We start from the raw sequence: 19,355 nt of genomic DNA on the forward strand, positions 1-19,355 counted from the left end.
GCACCCTCCCCCCCGCCCCAGCCGCAGAGGAAAGAAGCGCCCAGGCGGGTAAAGGACAAAATCAGACTTTTGTTTATTAAAAAAATACTTTACAGGAAAAAAATTCTATGCATTCCGCAGGACTATTTTACAAAGAAATAGCTTAACAGTTTGACACTGGTGTACAGTCAGCTACCGACAGCGCGGGGGGGCGCGGGGCCGCCCCCGCACACGCGCGAATGTCAATAAATACACTAAGGCCGCACAAAGCAAACAGTCGTCCAGGCAATTGTACACGTCCTCTGGAGGCAGAGACCTTAGATAAATTAAAACCACAGAAAAAAATAATCGTAGCTGCCAATCAAATCAAATTAAATCACGAAACAGCAATACAGGAGTCGGTATCTTTACATGTTGTACAGAGAGATCAGGAGAAAGCGGGTGTTTGTCTGAATGCTCGGGGTGCCCTGGCCACTGCTCAGAGCCCACGGGAAGGGACAGAACAGGCTCTGGGGGAGAGGAAAGGATCCCTCCGCTCCTCTCCCAGCCCCTCAGCCAGCACGGGGCTGCACAGGCTCAGCACTCCTCGGGAACTGCAATTGCAGAGTTCATCACTCAGCTCATTCCCCACCCCAAAGCGGGGCGGTCACGCTCCATGAAGGATTTGGGGAAAGCTCTGACAATTTGCCTTGTCCAGGGGAACTGAACTGTAACACGCAGTAAAGCTGGCAGAGCACAGCAGAGCCCCTGTGAAAAGTGTCCCTTATGAATCCCCTGGGAACACCTGGTGGAGTCCCCCCTTCCTGGAAGAGAAGGTGGCAGGAACCTGCACAAAGCGACCTGGAGTTTGTCTAGAGGAGAGAGGAAACCAAAGCCAGCCGCTATTTCAGCTTTACACTGCATTTGTGAGTCCATTGCTAGCACAGCTGAGCCACTTGCCTTTAGCCCTGGGATGCTTTAGTCACCAGCACTCGATTTAAAGTGGAGCCTAAGCCTCAGTTCTGTTTCACAGACAGAGCACTTGGTCAGTGACAGCTGTCTCCAGCACAAAGCTGGAGTGTTTTCTACCGGACACACATGACAGAGCAGATCCTCATAAATGGAGCATGGAGGATTTGCAGTAACTGACCAGCACATTCATATTTAGGAACTGTTCTGTATCTGCTTTCCACTGAGAATAACAGAATGTTAAGATGTTGGAATGGACCTTAAAAATCACCCGGTCCCAACTCTCTGCCGTGTGCAGGGACACCTCCCACTGGGCCAGGCTGCTCAACCTGGCTTTGAAAACTTCCAGGGTTGGTGCATCCACAAACCTCCCTGAGCAACCAGATCCTCACCACCCACCAAATTTCTTCCTTATCTCTAACCTAATTTCCTCCTCGTTTGATTCCCCCTTGTCCTGTCACTCAGTTCCTGACGAACAGCCCCTCTCCAGCCTCCCTGTAGCCCCTGCAGATCCTGGAAGGGGCCGTGAGGTGTCCACACTGAACAGCCCCAACTTTCTCAGCTTTAGAATGAGCCATCAAATGTGCCAAAGTTTGATTAGCTCATTAAGGAGCCTGCTTTATGAAATCATGGAGAAAATCAAATAGCAGCTATTTGACATGAGATATTCAGTAATATTTACTGGTTTTGTTCTGCTCAAACACTAAGTGGCTTGAACTCATACTTCCTGTCCAAACTGCTCTAGCTCATAAAAAAAAAAAATCAGTGTTCTACAGGTCTTGGGCTGGAAAACATTTGCCTTTGTGCCATCAAGGTTTTGTTGCAGGCAACTGAAGCAATGGCTGGAGAGTGAGCAGCTTCCCGAGCAATCCCTCTCACACTTTACATCCAGAGCTGAGGTGGAATTTGAAAGTCTGCCAGTTTGGTTAAAGCACAGCAAAGCTGAGCATGGATTTAGTAAGAGATTCTTAAACAGCTTGTTCCTCTCTCCCTCAGTCTTCCAAAATAGTATAGCATCAGCAACATTCAGGTCATTCAGAGATACCTTTATTTATGCGCATTTCAATCTGACATTAGGTTTTAAGTTAGTAACTGAGCAGAGCACAGAGAGCATGATGCTATTGGTCATGGCCCTCCATGCAAGAGGAAGCCAGAGCATTTTCCGGGTATTTGTAGGCTGATTTTCAGGCTGTTGTGACAGATTTCACTACAGCTACAGCTTGGAAAGTAGCACAAACCACCCTGGTCTTCCTTCATCCATTTGAAAACGTGCTATTAGAATTTTCAGAGGACTTCCAAATGGATTTCATTCCATTCCAATTTTCCCAATAAACAGACAGGCTGGTGCATGGGGGCTCTCACTCTGTTTATTCTGCCTCTGCAGGCTTGCTTGGCCCCTGCAGGTGTGACAGTTCCTGAGAGATCAGTGCTGGCTGCCAGGGAAGGGCCAGAGCAGCACGGGAGGGGCGCGGAACGGGCACGTGGAAGACTCGCAGACTTGGTCAAAAGGAAAGAGAACACCCCTGGGGAATCTTTGAATGTGAAGGATGAACTGAAACCACTATTGCCTGTGAGGAATTTTACTTTGCACAACCCTTAAAGCTATGAAATTCCTCTCAACATAAAAAGTGGAAAAAAACCCACCAGAGAACTGACGGCTCGTTCCTGAGCCGCGCTGAGTCATCTAGAATTTCTGCTAAGATTAAATTACACCCCTGCATGAATCACATTACTTCTCATCATAAAAGCTTTCCATTCTAACACCTTATTTACACAGATTACTAAACGAGTCACTACCACTTCAATCTGTAAATTAGTTTTAAATTGAAATATTTCCTAGTCCTCATTTTTGTACCGAAGACAATACATACATACACATAAGGAGTAATACAGGTTCTAACTAATCACTGCAGTATCTTCTGAGGATTATTTCTCTATCAGTTTAAAATAGTGACCTCTACACTGAGGTGCTAATATGTATATAAAAGCCTACACAAACAATATTGCACAAAGTAAGATTTATAATAGAGTAACATATTTTAGAGACCCTTATAAAGAGAAGAGTAATAATTGATATTAAAAAGATGCATCCAGAACTAACACAGCATCTTTGCTTTTGTCTAGTCTAACATAGTGTTTCAAATCTTTCCTACCCCAGTGAGGATTAGAACAAATAAAGTTATCTGGAGACAGCTTAAGTTGCACCAAACCCCAACTTGTACTCTAAATGTGGGGAGGGGGGGGGAGGGAGAGGGAAAAGGGACTTTTCCTTTTGATGACTGGAAAGGGCAGTAAGAAACGGGGTGAGTGAAAGTCAAATACAGATTACACGTTAACATCCAGAAATATTGAAAGATCGTTTAAAAACTGTTGATAGCTGACACTCTACACATTGAGCATGTGCTGCTGATTTTTCCACAGTAACTGGGCACCCAGGAGCTACACGTGGAAAAAGCAGTCCAACGCCAAAAGATTTTTTATTGTGAAATACTAATACAGAACTTACACAGTAAGGCTGTCCTTATTCTAGGAAGTCAGGTATCAGCTCAATGCTTATTCTATTAAGTGCATCAGTACAAGGGAAAGTGTGGATCCATTGGACACGTTACGACCCGATCAAAACAAGCTGCCGAGTTGGTTAAGTATTTTAAAGCCTTAAAGTGCTCAAAGATAGCAGTTTCCTCCACAAAGACTACCAAGAGGTTCTCTAATTTTGACACTATCGTTTATCACGGTCAGGGAAGATGTATTTTGGAAGCAAAAACCCTCACACCAAACAACATAAGCAGTGCTATGAGAAGTGTTAGGTCAGTAAGTCATTGCATTTCAACAGGAATCAGACACTTGCTTCAGTTCTTTTTACAGGTCACCCTTGTAGGAACTGTAAGAAACATCAATTTCTATAGCTTGTATATAAACCAAGAACAGACATACCAAAAATTCCACAAATCATCAAAAGTGCTGTGCTTTCTCTATTTTTTCTTTTTTTTTTCCTTTTTTTTCTTTTTTACTTTTTTAAGCAATTAAAATGAGATGGGGAAGTCACTTTGCAAGTCTTCTACAAAAGCATCACTTTCTGGTGAAGATCAGAGATAAAGTAAAAGTAGGGAAATAACACTGACCAATGGAGTTCAATCATTTCACGTTCCTGGAGGAATTTCAATCTGACTTTGAGAAGATATTCAACATCTCTTTACTTAAACAGAAAGAAGTGGTAGACCACTGTTACAGGTTGTACTAAGGGGTTAAAATACAACTTGAATTTTGCATAATCTGTGTAAAAAAGATATGCTTGACATTTTGGAATGTCACCTTTCTTTATAGAATTATAGGCAAGATTTCTCCAATAAAACATAAGCCAGTTATAAAACTATAACTTCACATCAAAATTTTAAAAAGTTGTTTAAAAAATGTTTGAATATATACATATCACACAGAAGAGCCTGCATGATCCTGTGGATTGTGTTGCTGATCAGACTCTATTTTAAAACCTGGAAGGGGCTGGGCCACCTGATCTGGTTGCACAAGTCCTGATATTGAAGAAACAGAGGAGGAGAGCACCCCTGGGGCAAGCTGAATTTCTATACCTGGTTCTTCAGACTCTATTTTTACACTCACACCTTGGGGTTCACCTTCTGCCTCTGTGTTTCCAGGGACATCACTGTTCAGGCTTGAATTGCTCTCTGCTTTTGGAGAAGTCTCCCCCACGGGGTGATACTGTTTGAGTCTGATGTGCCAGGCTAAGCTGCAGACTGCTGACACTGTTTTGAACTGATGAATGACATTTCTAGGGATGAAGTAGATGTCATTGTCACACAACTGAATCCTAGCATAGCGAATGCCTTCCCGTCTCATTTGGTTTAGTTTGGCTTCGTCCACCCATTGAACACACTGGGAGAAGGAGAGATGGGAAAGTTAGTGGTAAACTCTTCAAACAATCCAGGATCTTCCTATTTTCAAGTGAATTCATGTCTAAATCAGAATGTTTTTGTTTCATGGGTAAAACTTCAAATTCAAATGAGAACTGGACTTTTAAAATACAATTTTTCAGATGTGCACATCTTGAGAGGAGAATGAAGAGGTTTCTATCGTTACAGTTAAAAACAACAATGGGCTGCACTGTTTGGACTGGCAGGACTGAGTTTAGATGTTTCCATAGCCTAAGACAACATCAGACATCACAAAAAAAGCAGCAACAGGCACACATGGCTTAATCAACAGATTGTTTCTATAGCACACCCTGGGACTCACAGCATGAACCCCAGCTTGGGGGAAAGGAAAAGAAAAAGGTCCCTTTCCAGCTGAACTATTTTAACCTGAAACACAAGGAAATTTACCCAAGAGAGCTGAGAACTGAGGGGATACAAAAGGGCTGACTTTAGGGAGAAGCTGGGATCTGTCAGAAACTCCTCCCAAAACACCAGGAATGAGCTGTCATGAGGGCAGATTTGATACCTGTGACACTGGAGGTTCATGCAGGTCCAGCTGAAGTCTCTGCACAACATCAGTGAAGTCTTCAGCATGAAAACAAACCACATCTTTGGTTATCCGAGGCTGGTCACTCCTAGGGAAAAGAGAGAAATCCAAGAATTTTGGAAGTATTTGAGTTACAGAGCATTACAGCTCTCCCCAGCAGAAAGCTTCATTGAACTAATGCCCTGCTCCAGTGTTACACTGTGCACAAAGTCTCAACACTTCTCAATAGTGTATTATTTTGGAAAAGAGGGATAATTCATAGATTTCCCTTTTTTCTTTCTCCATTTTTGCTGCATTCACAACTGAAGCAATGTTGGCATGGACAATATACTGAAAAGCCTGAGAACCAGGTTCAAACTGCCACTATCAAAGTTCTCTGTGTTCTAGGAACCACAATTTACCTCAATTCTTCCATTCTGTAATTGGACAGAATAATTCTGCCTTAAGGGAAAAACGTAAAATTACAAAGTAACACTGAAGTTAAAGCAGTGAGGAGATTTATTCAACAGCTGTGAACCAGAGTATAGGAAATACTGGCCTCTTTTATTCTAATGATATTGCTAATCATGCTATCCAATTTCTACTATAATTTCTAGCTATTACAATAATGCAAGTCCAGTTTCTCTGCAAGGTCAACAGCAATATCCTGGGTACATGACCTGAGAAAGCACTGCAGCTGTGAAATTAATTACACTGAGCTCTGAGACTACAGGTACAAAAGGTAGAATTAATATACCTGCCCAAGAAAAGAATAATCAAGGATGACGGTCCAAGTTTAAGGTTTTTGCATATCACTAAAATATTCTGCAAGCTGCTGTTACAGTTTTTTTTTTACTGCCTCAAGATGGAAAAACAGGAGGTACACAGCTTGAGGTATTCAGCTCTGTGCAGCTTTTGAATCACAGAACGAACTAGGTTGGAAAAGACCTTTAAGATCATCTAGTCCAAGCTATGACCTAACACCTCCTCGTCAACTAAACCATGGCACTGAGTGCCACGTCCAGGCTTTATTTTTAAACCAGTGACTCCATCACCTCCCTGGGCAGACGATCCCAGCGACTGTCTCATTATAGGGTTTAAACCATTTCTGACAAGGTTTGTTTTGCAAAGACTGAAAAAAAAAAAAGGATAGCTGCATCCCAGCAGCACTTACCATTCCCCAAACTGCACAGCCTTGAGCACTCCAACAGCAGCTGTGCTCTGCCAGTCAAAGCCCTGCCCCACGTGGTCGGCGTGAGCTCTGGTCCTGTCCTCGAACAGGACCTCGCGGGGCTCGCTGGTCCGAGGTAGGTACTGCAGGTTCTTGATCTCGTTCATGGACCTGCAACGGGATAAGAACACACACTAAAAATGGCCCTGCTGCTCGAAAATTAACGTTTGGATTGAAACAATCTGAAAATTCTGGGTGCTGCAGGCTTCATGGGAACAAAGCACTTCCCTCGGATTTTTTCTAGGTGTTTATTTGGTGAAAGATTGAAACAAAACCAGCAAAGTATGATTTGGGTTATGAGATCAAACTTTACAAAACAAATCAAATCACATAATCTTTGTGTTCGCTTGTGCTGAAATACTTCCTCCAAGAATGTATTGTATGAATACATTGTTTTTATGTAAAATAGAGCTATCTTACAGAGTTATTTGGGAGTACATCCAAAAATTCTTCTTGATACAACAATTAGAACAGTGCTTCCAAATTCTAAATCCTGCTTCCAAATCTCCTGAAAATTGTCTTACAACACTCTGAAATTTCAGAGACAGAAAGCAAGACTAGACAATAATTCCTGGGCAGGCAGTGCTACATGTGCTTTAGCACTGACATGAGAATGCAGCATGAGCAGTAGAAGGATCTCTGCTGTTTTACAGCATTCCACCTGCCCTTACCACAGAAGTAAGATGATTTAGGTCTCCTGAAGGATAATAAAAAGAGGTTTTAATCTTAAAGCACTGATCTAGGATATGTGAGAAGTACTGAAAGATACTGTCAGAAGTAGTGAAATAAAATAACCATCACAGGTAACATTTGCTTTATCAGCTGAGCCAATCTGAAACAAAGTGAAAGTGAAACTTAAATCTGAATTAGTCCTCTGAAGAGCCAGTTACACATCACATTTGCTTTTGTTCTCAAATCTGGCAGAGACTTAACTGCAGTGTTTTGCCTCGAGTACAGAAGGAAACCCAAACCTTACCGGCGCCGTTTGAAGGGTGATTTTGGCATATCAGCTGTGGGGATCATCTGCTCTCCCGGCCTCACCCACATGATGGGCCCATCGTCACTCTGGGACCTGCACTGCAGTCTGAGACTGGAAAGAGTCCCCCAGGGCAAAGTCATCTAAAAGAAAATAGGAACAAAACAACCCACAAAACACACATAACACAAAACACTGGGTGAGATAGAAAAATTTCATGATGCCTTTGATAAAACTGGTTCAAATCTGCTGTCAAAAGAATTGCATAGACACTAAGCTTGAGAGGGAAAAGATATTCCAAGCTAATTTTATCAAGCATAGTTTTTAGGGAAGTAGAAGTGCATGTATATATAATAAACTTGATTTTTTTTTTTTTAATTAGCCACCTCATTCCATGCCTTTCAATCAGCACAGGAAAGAATGAACCTCAGTAGCTCAAATAAGCACATCAATAAAGAAAATACCTTACAGTTTCTAATTACTTAGAAACCTAACAATTGCTTAAACACCTAGAGTGCTCTGAACACATCACAAGTTACTGCTTACTCTAAGAAATGGAGATTCTTCCAACATATCTAGGAATTCTGGGAAGTAGTCCCCCACTTCTTCATCCACGGCTCCCACCAGGCTGATCTGGCGCATGGGTCCTGCTCTGTAGGTGCCGCAGCAGTACGTCCGATTGACCTGGGGGCCAGACACAGACACAATACCAGCACAGCTTTAGTTCTCTCACAGGAGATTAAAACTAACTCATCTAACATAGCTGCGATCAATCTTGGACTCATCTACATCTGTTCCAGCAGATGTGCCTTTAGGAATACACACGGGGACTGTTTAGAACAGAAGAGAAAGAAAGGACTCGTGCCTGTACTGACAGGAAATCCTTCTGAAGTTTGAATAACAGCAAGTGAATGTTTAACTAATTCAGGAACAATTCAACACTTCCAGGCTGACTTGAGAAAACAACCACACAAGGTTTCATTGTGACTCAGTCTTTCACCAGCAAGCTTCAACTTCCCACTCGTTTGTGCAGTTGGACTGTTGCTTCTCCATTTCAAACCGGATGCTCCTGGGACAGGCACATTCCTCATTTCAGTCCCGTCCCTGAGGTCCTTCCCCTGGGACTGCAGTGAAAAACCTCAGTGTCCTTCATGCAGCGGTTCTGGGGATACTGTTATAGTATACACAGAAAACTGCACAAAAACCAGAGGAAATGAGAGGTGGCAGTGCTCATGGAGAAGAATTTTAGGATTACCATTTGCAGTAGAACCTGCTGCCAGAAACACTTTAATGTCACAGCTTGTGGACATCCTCTAGAACACACACTGTCCCACTTCCCAGGTCATCTGGAAACTTTTCTTGCCAATTTCCTGTTCCCAGAGGAGAGCCAACGGCAGGACTCCAGCGTTGTGCAGCCTCATCCTATGGAGTGCAGCTGGGATGTGCCATGTGGCCACAGAGGAGGTTCTGTGTTGACACCACAGCTAATTGATGTTACAGAGCACAAGTTCTACAGAGCACAAATCTGTTCTGCACACTCAGCTGTGCCTGAGCCCCAGCCTTCCACCACCCTTCAGCGTTCTAGGGGTGAAAACCTCCAGCTGCTCTCCCTGGCTGAGTGGTGGGGCAGAATAGAATCACTGCTAAATTTGCAGTTTAACAGTCCTGTTCACACAGTGTGATGCATTTTATAGCTGCACTTACAGATACATGGATGCAGCAGCTTAGCTTTAAGTTTAGTTTCAGTTTTGCAAGTTCAGCCAGCAAACCAGATGTCATTAAACTACTCCATGCAGTTGCTAAAGATAACTTAAGAGAGACTAATAAAGGAAGAATAGAGTTACTGCTGCAATTTTATCCTCCAGCAGCAACTATAGATAATTATAGGAGTTTAGTTCACTCTATTTGCTGAATGCAGCTTAGAGCAGGAGCACTGGAACACCACAGCAATATTTTAGTCCTGTGCACCTACAGAAAAACTAAGGACTGAAGTGCTCTGGTCCTTATCCAGTGAAGTTTAACCACCTGGCGCTGTTTATGTAAGTGGAGACAGACTCCTTCCAGATGAGATCTGTGCTGCTGAAACCACCTGGTGAGAGTCACTATTATTTTACACGTATTTGTCATGAGTTAAAATGAATTATAATTCCATATGCAGTTTTTCCTTGTAATGCTTTCAAAGGAAGTGAAAAATGAGAAGCTTTGTTTTTCTTTAATGCACTGGAACAATGAAAAAATAGACAAGAACTCAGGGATTTTAAAGGAAACAGTAGAAATACTTCAGGGAAATACTGGATTTCAATGCTTTGCTAGTTTTTAATAGAAATTAAAGGAATATAACAGACTTGAGAATTAAACTCCAGACATGTTCACACTGAAAACATGCACAAACTCACAGCAATCCCCAGCAGGCTGTACTATTCATCTCAAGCACCTCAATCACAGGGGATCTACTAGTTTAATATGCCATAAAAAACTTCTTCAGTTCTTTAAAAATATCTTCTCTCTCATTCTTAATTCCTTCTGAGCAGCAAACACCAACACTCCTGGTTAGGCCAGTGCTCTCAAGAATATGATGTAATGAATTTCCAAAAGAACAGGCATTCTGCTCTCACTTTACAGCGGGGTAGTTTAGTGTCCCCTGAGTGATCACCTGCCTGCAGCACAGCAAACTGCTTTGGCCTTTCATTCACCAGGTGCTCCAGGTTTCCTCTTGGCTCCACTCACCCCACAGTCACCTGTGTGCACCCCTCACTGCAGGGAAGAAAGCTGAGATGATGAAATAGCTGGAGCCACTTTGTTATATCCATTAAGACCTCTCTCAGTGGTTTTTGTTTTTGTTTAAAGTTGAACTCCTGTTTAGGAATTTAGCTGGGGTCACTCCAGTTCACGTGGCTGCCAGAAGTCAGTAACTTATTTCCACAGCACCTCCCTTGCCAGAATTTGTTCCCTGTGCTGCTTTGAAAGCAGCAGTGGATCCCCAGCAGTCACTGCCACTGTTTTAACTGCTGCAAAAGGCCAATGGGGCCAGTAAGACCACTCAGGCAGCCTGTGCCCTTTCAAATGCCACCCAGCCATCAGTGCTGTGCAGACCTCACACCCCCCACACTGACAGCGAGGGATGGGCATGTTTAAAATTAGCTCCAGTGCTCACGGGGACATTTTCTCTCAGCTGCACCATGTGCCTATCAGCATTTCCACTGTTTCCACACGTGGGTAAGAACAGAAGCAGACAGAGGCAGTGTTTCCTGTCAGAGGCCTAGAGCTGGTGTTGATTTGCATGTTCCTGAGCCTCCCCAGCCTCACCACGGGTTAAGTGAGCAGCACAGGGTGACAAGAGGACACACAGATGAGGCATCAGCTGGAGACAAATGAGGTTAAGTCTCAGAAGTTTCTCTCCAGTTGCAAGAAAAGCATGAATCAGTTGACAGCAACAATATTTCAGCATGCCAAGTCAGCTATAAAACCAACCACACAAACACTCGGCTACAAGGAAGAAAGAGCACAAGGCTGGCTCCCGCTGAAGGACAAGGCAGTGACATGCCAGCACAGCAAGGGTGACACGTTTGACTAAAATCTGACACAGTCCAGGACCACTGGGCATTGTTTATATGGCTTTAGTGACAAACCAAATGAAGTTTGCAGTACAGATGCACAATTTCTCCATTTCATACTTTGGTAGCTACTGCTAAAAAAAGAAATTACCCTTCCAGAATCAGAGAAGTTCACACGGGGCAGACAAACTGTGATGTCGTTCATGAGCCAAAGCTGTCAGGAACAGAGTAACCTGTTCTGAACAGCAGGAGTAAGAAAACATACCCAGTTATCACCTGTTGGCTGCTTCTCCCACCTTCTTCCCAGAAGGAACAGCAGCTTATGCAAAACCTACTTCCCCAATTCTCTTTCCTGGCCTCTTCCCAGAACCCCCACACACCCTCTGTGACAGCCTAACTGTTCTTTGGATCACAGAGAGAATTCATCAGGCAGTTGATCAGTCGGGGAAAAAAAGCAGAAGTGATTTTTTTTTTTAACTCTAAATATATTCCCATTCACTGAGTGGAAGCAGTTGTACTGAAACAAGTGATAAGGAAAATAAGAGTTCATTCTAGCTGCACTGCAAAGAGCTTGCAAATTAAAGCGTGGCCTTATGTGAGGAAAGCTTACAAATTACTGCTCAGTGATTTGAGTCTTGAAAGCTCTCAGCCCAAGTGAACAGCTCCACACTAAAGCTGAGCTCCAGCACAGAAGCATTAGAACCAATGAGAGCCAATGCAAGCAAAAAATCCAGAGGACACTGAAGCTTAATTATTTTAAGATGCTGAAACCAAACGTTTATGTAACAAATACACGTTGGAATGCTCTGCTATAAACTCACTGCCCTGAGAACAAAGGAATCCACCTTGCAAGGCAGTTAATTATCACCAGATTTACCAAGTCCTTCAGATTAAAGTCCTTGTTTTGAATACTACAATTCAGTTTTTCTAAAAACACAAACCAGCTGAATATTGTGCAAAGGCCACATCAAGTTGCAGTTTACAGGACAAATTTTGATTTCTTGACACTGAATCTTCAGGATTCAAGACTCTCTAATGCTCCAAATCCCTTCGGGATAGGTCACTGCAGAGAACAAACCCATGCACAGAGAAGGAACCCAGAATGGGAGCAACTTAACTCTAAATAATCAGTGTTACAACATACAATAGTGCAACATGTTTAATCTGCAGCAGCACAAGTATGAAGTGCTGCTGTGCTGTGCATTTCTCATACAGAATGGTGAAAAGTGAGGCTTGGCCAATGTGTTCATCCCTCAGCAGAGCTGCCAAGGAACAGCAGCAAACAACCAGGTTCACCAGCCCAGGCCCTCAGCAGGGCACTGCAGACTTCTCCATCCCAAGACAAGCCAGCCTGCAAAACCTGGGTGAACCCAGCACCAATTTCAATGTTTCCTTCAGCTTTTCCATCATCTGTATTCTCTGAAGACTGCCTGTGACAGCTCCCTGCTCTGTTTGCTCAGGGAGGGCTGCACTAACACACTTCAGCCACAGAGGATTAACCAGGTCATGCTGGAGCTGGGTTTAGAGAAGTGGTTTAGACCAACTGAACCTTATGTCATGACTCAATCTTAATCAAGTTTAGACAGTACTTAAAATAGAATTAATTGAAGCACCAGCAGACTATAACCCAGCAAAGCCTCTTATTTATTACCATACATTCCTCACGTGTATTTATAGTGCCAGTATCCGTGTTCACAGGACATTCACCGAGAAAAAATGCAATTGTTAAACATTACAGAGGCTCTATTTAGCCATTCCAGGGGTCATCACATGTGCTGAAGCCAGAATGCAATCAGGACACTAAAGAACACAGATAAATCATTAATACAGAAGAGTGTAAAGCCTGGCCTGTGGACACATTTCAGGTGCGTGCTGTGCAGAAGTGCCATTGCCCACAGCAGTGGTTCGTGTGCTCAGAGCCTGTTTTGGGGTACTCTGACCCAGACACAACTCTGTCAGCACAAAGAAATACTTCAGCCAAGAAACAGAAGCTGGTTAAAATAAGTGCTGCAGCAGCAAATCACAGTCAAACAAAAAGCCAAGTGTCACAATTATTCACTTAATGCTATTCAAAGACTTCACAGAGACCATGCAGCAACTTTCTGTAAAGCACAAATTGTTTCTCCAATGCTTTCTTATGAGCATTTAGTAAACCCTGCAGAGATCCAAACTGCCCGTCCACAGGCACTAACACTCCAAAATCTGTTGTCAAAGGTGTGTTCCTATCATATTGAACCGAACTCCACTACAGAGTTTCAGGTTTATCCTCCCAACAGGTGAACCAGTAAATGTAATTAACGTTTCCAGTAAAGACCTTAAAGGTAATCAGCAGTTTAGATCCATTCTCAGACTAAACAGAAAGAAGCTTTATTCCATCAAAAAAATTTATCTAAACTGTAATCTTGTGGTATACTCATAGATACTCTGAGTTTGATCACAAGACTAAAATCCAAGAGATTAAATCTTAAAATTAGCTTAGTTTTTACTGTTGCATCCGTTTAAGTTACATGGAGATACAGTTTCAGAATTTAAACTAGCTCAAGCCTACCATGGAAACCAAGGGAGTAAATAAAATGAAATTTCTTTTCCAAGGCAATTTAAAAGATCTTCTAACCACCTTCAAGTTAGAGAGTTTAAACAGCATAAGGTACTGAGGGAATTAAGATGTCAAAAACTTTGTGAATCAGATATACTGAAACATGAAAAGTGATGTCATGGCTAAAACAACAACCGCAAGACCCCAGAAACAAACCTCAGCTCTACTGACTGGAGAGACAGTGTTAGCATTTGCAGTCTACGCAACTCTTGAGGCAGACTTGGCTGTTGTTTTGAGCAATCTCAGTGTTTTCCCAAGTTTAGAAGAAAAAGATGCTCAGTGCAGATCTTTTCTCAGGTCTGAGGTGTGATTCACCAGCTACCAGGAGCACAGAAAAGCTTTAAGCAGAAGCAGGAATAAACAGCACAGTAGCGTAGTCCTAACATCACCTTTCTTCATCTGCTTAGAAAATACATTTATGACTTGTCTATTTAAAATCATGTCTGCTCCGGGTTACTGAGATTAATCAAATCTAGGCACTGTGCAACGTTTATGCTTTTGAATAATTCTTACCTGAGAGTGAAAATTTGAAATTGTTGTTGTTTCAATGTCCTTCTTGCCCAAAATTTCCATTTTCACTGGAGTGTTTGGAAAGTTAAAAGCAAAGTAATCCAGGAAGTCTGGTAAATAGGCAGCTGCTCCGTGCACTATGGCTAAAGCATAGTAAGCTGCATTTTTATCATTTTCGCTGAACGACAACGCAAGAAACTCTTCTGCAAATCTCTCCATCTCCACTGGAGACAAAAATGAGAGTTCATCCATGTAAGCATGCAGGACCAGGGCACCTCCATTGGACTGGTGCTCCTCGTGAATGAAGTTACTGAATTTAGTGCCAGTCTTGAGAAAGCTGCTGCGGACAGAGTGCTCCTGGTGTGTCACAAAGGGCGTCTGCACTCCCTGGGGGACCCGGTATTCCTGCATGCCCAAGTTCAGCCTGCACAGCTGCTCATCCTTCAGGTACCTGAAGGATTCCTTGTTCATTTCCAGGTTGTCACACTGGCCTTGAGACAGAGTGTCCTTGTCGATGCGGGTGAGGCCAGCGCACACTGTCTGCACCTCTTTGTTGTACATCTTCAGGCGTTTTCCCCTCACGTCTTCCCGGTGTTTCTTTTTCTTTTTTTTCTTTATCTTCTTCATAATAAGACTGTCAGCTCGCTGGGTTTTGCCATTTTCATCTGGAGTTTCTGGCAGCAACAATAAAGAGGAGATTAGAGTTCTGCAGTTGCAGCATGTTCACCCCAAAAGAATTCAGGCCTCTGGCTGAAGGGATCTATTCCCAGGGAGACTGACCAATGGCAAAACATTGCATTTTTGGTAGGATAATTAAGTCAAAAGTCAGGGTATCTATAATTATACAAATAAAGTCTTGAATTAAGGAAAACTTCAAAAATTCTTGCTTAATATTTTAGAAATATTTCAAATTTTAACTGATTTATTAGAATACCTTTAAAAGGAGTCTGTATTTCAGAGCATCTATAATTAAGTACATTAATAACTTCTGACATTTAAGGCAGTGCCATGCAGGGGAAGAGGATAAACAAGTATGTGTAACATTTAAACATTAAGACTTTCATTACAGAACACTTCCCTGCTTTTGGACACATGATACAGAAGCAAACAGAGTAGCACTGACGAGCTACAAGCTTTACTTACATTTAGAGGTAAAAACACTTAAGTAAATCTTAGATTGCTGATCTTTTGAAATTAAAGGACCCAAATCATCACACCAACAGATTCAGTCTGAGAGTTAACGATTCAGTTAATGGAGAGAAAGAAATTAAGAGCCTGTTTCAGTTGTTTGGGGTTTTTTTTTGTGGTTAATCAACCTCTAAAAGGCTGAGAGATAAAATGTAAAGAAGTAGTTCTGTCAGGGAAAAATAGAATAGTTTAAGTTGTTCTTCTTACAAGAATAAAAACTAATTCAAATAACATTTAGCACAGGGCAAAGGTAATTAGAAAACTTGATGCTCCAGCTGTAAAAACTCAATTGCCAAGACAAGATTTTAATGTGCCAGAATCAAAAGAACCATTTCATCCAACAATGCCCATAAATCTCCAGGAGCTGTGTTAGCAGGGTAGCCACGGGGATGAGAACAACCTGCTGCTGAAGGCAACACCTGACCAAAGAGGCAGTAACTACAGCTTTACCATTTCCTCTCAGCACATGGCTTTGTCCTAATACAATTTCCTTTCTTTGGCTGCACATGGGTATTCCCTCTTTATTCTCTTAGAGCACTTAAAGAAAAACCCATGTTACAGTGTTTTATGGGAAAGGGTGTAGTGATAAACATAGGCAGCTGCAGGTTCCTCAGTGTAACCAGTGTTTAACTGGATCATTACTGGTTTGGTCTCGGAGCTCGACATTGGAGAGGGCTGACCTTCGTAACAGCCTGGAGTAAGGAACAGGGTTACTCATGGAGCAAAGAAAGAGCTGATTGCTTAATCCTCACTTCATACAATAGTCTCAGGACCTGAAATACAAGTTTTCACCGTGCTGTTGCAGCCCTTGCAAACAGCAAAGGCCCTGATCTTTCTATTTCAAAGAAACCAGGAAAAGCAGGGCAGTCTCCCTTGTTCTGGGAAGTCAACCTAAACGCTTCTTGGAATGGGCTTTTCTGCAAGACTCAGACGTGAGGAGTGCAGGGTCTGCTCAGTCACTGGGCTCTCAGCACAGACACTGCTGCACTCACTGAGTGAACGCAATTCACACACCAGGTATTTGTCCTAAAAAAGAATTTCATGCCACCACCGAGCGTCCGAGAATACTCCCCTAGGCACATTTCTAAGAACATTTGGTTGTTACAGGTCGCTTATTTTAAGCATTTCTGATTTTTGGGTAGAGTTTTAAAACCTCACGCTTATTAATTCAGAGTATCTTCCTGTTTGAAGCCATATCCTAATAACAGACAGAGGATTTGGGAGCTTCCAGGGAACACTTGTCTGTTTTCAGGATAAAAGCTGCCCTGGCTGCTGCTGGATCCACTGAACACAGCAGAGTCCCACTACTGCAGTGAGGAACTGCTGTATTCAGTGAAGCTAAACAGTGACATTAGAATAATGCCTGGCAATCTTGAAGGAAATATAGTTTTAATTATACCTTTAAATTAACAGAAAGCCTCCAGCACCTCAAACACAAAAAAAAGCTGTGGACAGATCACTAAACTCTGGGCTCAGCACAGAGGCAGAGTGACAGCAGCGCCAATAACTCTGCTACTCTAAAATGATCAGACATCCCACAACAGAACCAGAACCATTATTAAACAGCAGAAACAGTGGGAGTGGTCACTGTCACCTGGGGCCACAGATAAACACGGTATAGTCCATGTAAGAGGTAATTTAATTAGATTATATATCAAAATAAAAACTAGTCAGGAAAAGAAATACAGCCCCATCCCAAAAGGCACTACTGCAGCTGAGGACAGGCAGTGAGGAGCAAACGGCTTTCCTTTGCAAATCTGGAATTTCGATGCTCATTTTCACGCTGTTTAAGCCTTCGTTAAGAGGCCTAATAGAATTCTGAGTTACAACTGACTCAGTGACACTCCAGTCTACAAAGTTACACTGCTCTAAATTTTTGCTTGATAAACACTGATAAAACTGCAGAGGTTTACAATCAGAAGCTTTTACAGTCATTATTCAAGCACAGTGGTGTGGAAGCATTAACCAGTGGAGAAAAACCTCTCCTAGTAACAGTTTTGTCTGTTCTTAAGACAATCCTATCTAGAGTTTACTCTACAGACACTTGACTTCTGTAAGCAAGTGCATCTTTGGCATAAAACCCGCCCATACACTCCTCAAGCACAATTCACCACACTATATTTTTAATTACAGCAGCTTTTGCAGTTATTTTTTATCTATGTTGCTTTCTCCAAGAAGCTTTCTACTACAACAAATCTCTGAGCAGAACCAAAACAATCACTCTGTACCGCTGAAAAAAAACCCAAACAAAACCACACACAGCACACACCAAAATATAGAGATATTTTGGCCTTTTAATGAAACAAAACACAGAATAATTCGGGTTAGAATGGAACGCTGGAGATCATCCAGTGAAACCCCCCTGCTAAGGCAGAGTCACCTGGAGCAGGTGACACAGGTTTGGGTTTGGAATGCCCACAGAATAGGGAGATTTCCAGGACCTCCCCGGGCACCTGTTCCAGTGCTCTGCCACCCTTCATTGAAAGAAATTCTTCCTCACGTTGAGGAGGAACTTCTTGTGGTTTAGTTTATGGCTACTCCCCCTTGTCCTGTTGCTGGGCACTCCTGAAAAGAACCTGGCACCATCCTCTGACACCCGCCTTGGAAACATTTGTATGGAATCACGAGATCCCTTCCCAGGCCACTTATTAAAACTAACAATTAAAATAAAATTAAAAAAAAAAAAAACAACCAAACCACTAGCAGCTCCTCACACGTTTATGCAAGCACCGAGAGAAGAAACCTTCACTCCCACAGCACTCGCACGCCGACCCTGCGATGAGGGCGATTCTGACAGCGGCAGGAGCAGCGCGGCCGCCCCGCGCTCCGTCCGCGGGCCGGCACCGCCGTGCCCGTTCTACGACACGGCCGGAGCAGGGCCGCCGAGCCCGCCGCGCTGCCGCCGCCCGCTGCCCTCCACAGGTGCGCCCGGGGCCCCAGCGCGGCGCTGCCGCCCGCCCGGCCGAGCCCGCCCGGGGCATCCTCCGGCGCCGCGACCCCCGCGCTCCCCCCGCCGCTCACCTCGCTGGCCGGGCCGCCCCGCCGCGCCGTCCGCGGGGCTGCCGCGCCTCGCCTTGTGGCCGGTGGGCTCGGCGTGGTGCCGGTGGTGGTGTCGGCGCTCCCCGGGCGGCGGGAGGCTGAGCGGGGAGAAGGTGAACAGCCCCGCGGCGGCGGGGAGGGCGGGCGGGGGCAGCGGCTCCGCCGGGCCGGGCCCCGCCAGCAGCGGTTGGCTCGGCCGGGCCCGCTTGGCGGCCGGCGGCTCGCCGGGTGCCGCCCGCCGGCGGCGGGGCCCGCGGGGCCGGGCGGGCCGGTCCGCTGAGGGCGGCGGCGGCGGCTCCTCCGGGGCCCGCGGCACCGCGGCGACCTGCGCGGCCATTTCAGGGGCTCCCTCACACACATTTAAATGGCCCGAGCGCCGGGCGCCGCCGCGCACGCGCCGCCGCGGGGCACCCTGGGACCTGTAGTTCCCGAGCGGGGGGCGCGTGCGCGCGGCGCGGGTCACGTGGGCGGCGGGGGAGGGCGGGAAAGCGTTGAGGGAGAGCGGACCCGGGAGTGGGGAAGGGTAAAAAACTTTTATTTTAACGGCGTTCGTCACTTCTTCCAAAGTGCTCCATCCACCAAACACACGCCGCGCGGTGCTTCGGAGCCTTTCCCCGTGAGGGGGATGATGTAGAGCTGTTGGAGCGAGCCTAAGGAGGACATCCCTGCCCATTGCAGTGGGATGGAATTAAATTATTGAATCATAGAATGTTGAGGGTTGGGAGGAACTTAGAAATCTCGTTTCAGCCCCTGCCGTGGGCTGGGGCATCTTCCACTACACCAGGTTGCTCCAAACCCCGTCCAGCGTGGGGGAAACAGGAATATAATTTGGGTAAAGGCTTTCACCGTTTTCTGCTGTTAAGAAAACCCGTGACTACA

General features: G+C 44.4%; 1 protein-coding gene across 1 annotated transcript; it reads right to left on the reverse strand.

Annotated features, from left to right (window-relative positions):
- Positions 1-49: 49 nt before the first annotated feature.
- On the reverse strand, positions 50-18,822 carry RSBN1 (round spermatid basic protein 1). The gene is made up of 7 exons (XM_066203735.1): positions 18,459-18,822; positions 14,253-14,923; positions 8,136-8,273; positions 7,590-7,732; positions 6,557-6,724; positions 5,383-5,491; positions 50-4,818 (listed from the first exon to the last, which is right to left on the reverse strand). The coding sequence occupies exons 1-7, from the start codon at positions 18,811-18,813 to the stop codon at positions 4,357-4,359; spliced, it is 2,046 nt and encodes a 681-aa protein (XP_066059832.1). The 5' UTR covers positions 18,814-18,822; the 3' UTR covers positions 50-4,356.
- Between the last annotated feature and the right edge of the window lie 533 nt (positions 18,823-19,355).

Source organism: Chamaea fasciata, unplaced genomic scaffold (assembly GCF_029207755.1).
Source record: "Chamaea fasciata isolate MVZ Bird 193981 ecotype frontalis unplaced genomic scaffold, bChaFas1.0.hap1 SCAF_25, whole genome shotgun sequence".
In the NCBI taxonomy this organism is placed as follows: domain Eukaryota; kingdom Metazoa; phylum Chordata; class Aves; order Passeriformes; family Sylviidae; genus Chamaea; species Chamaea fasciata.

Coding starts and splice junctions, on each gene's coding strand:
- RSBN1 (XM_066203735.1), bottom strand. CDS start 18,813: ATGGCCGCGCAGGTCGCCGCGGTGCCGCGGGCCCCGGAGGAGCCGCCG. Junction 8,274..14,252: donor TTTCAAATTTTCACTCTCAG/GTAAGAATTATT, acceptor TCTGGCCCCCAG/GTCAATCGGACGTACTGCTG. Junction 4,819..5,382: donor ATGAACCTCCAGTGTCACAG/GTATCAAATCTG, acceptor TCCTTCTCCCAG/TGTGTTCAATGGGTGGACGA.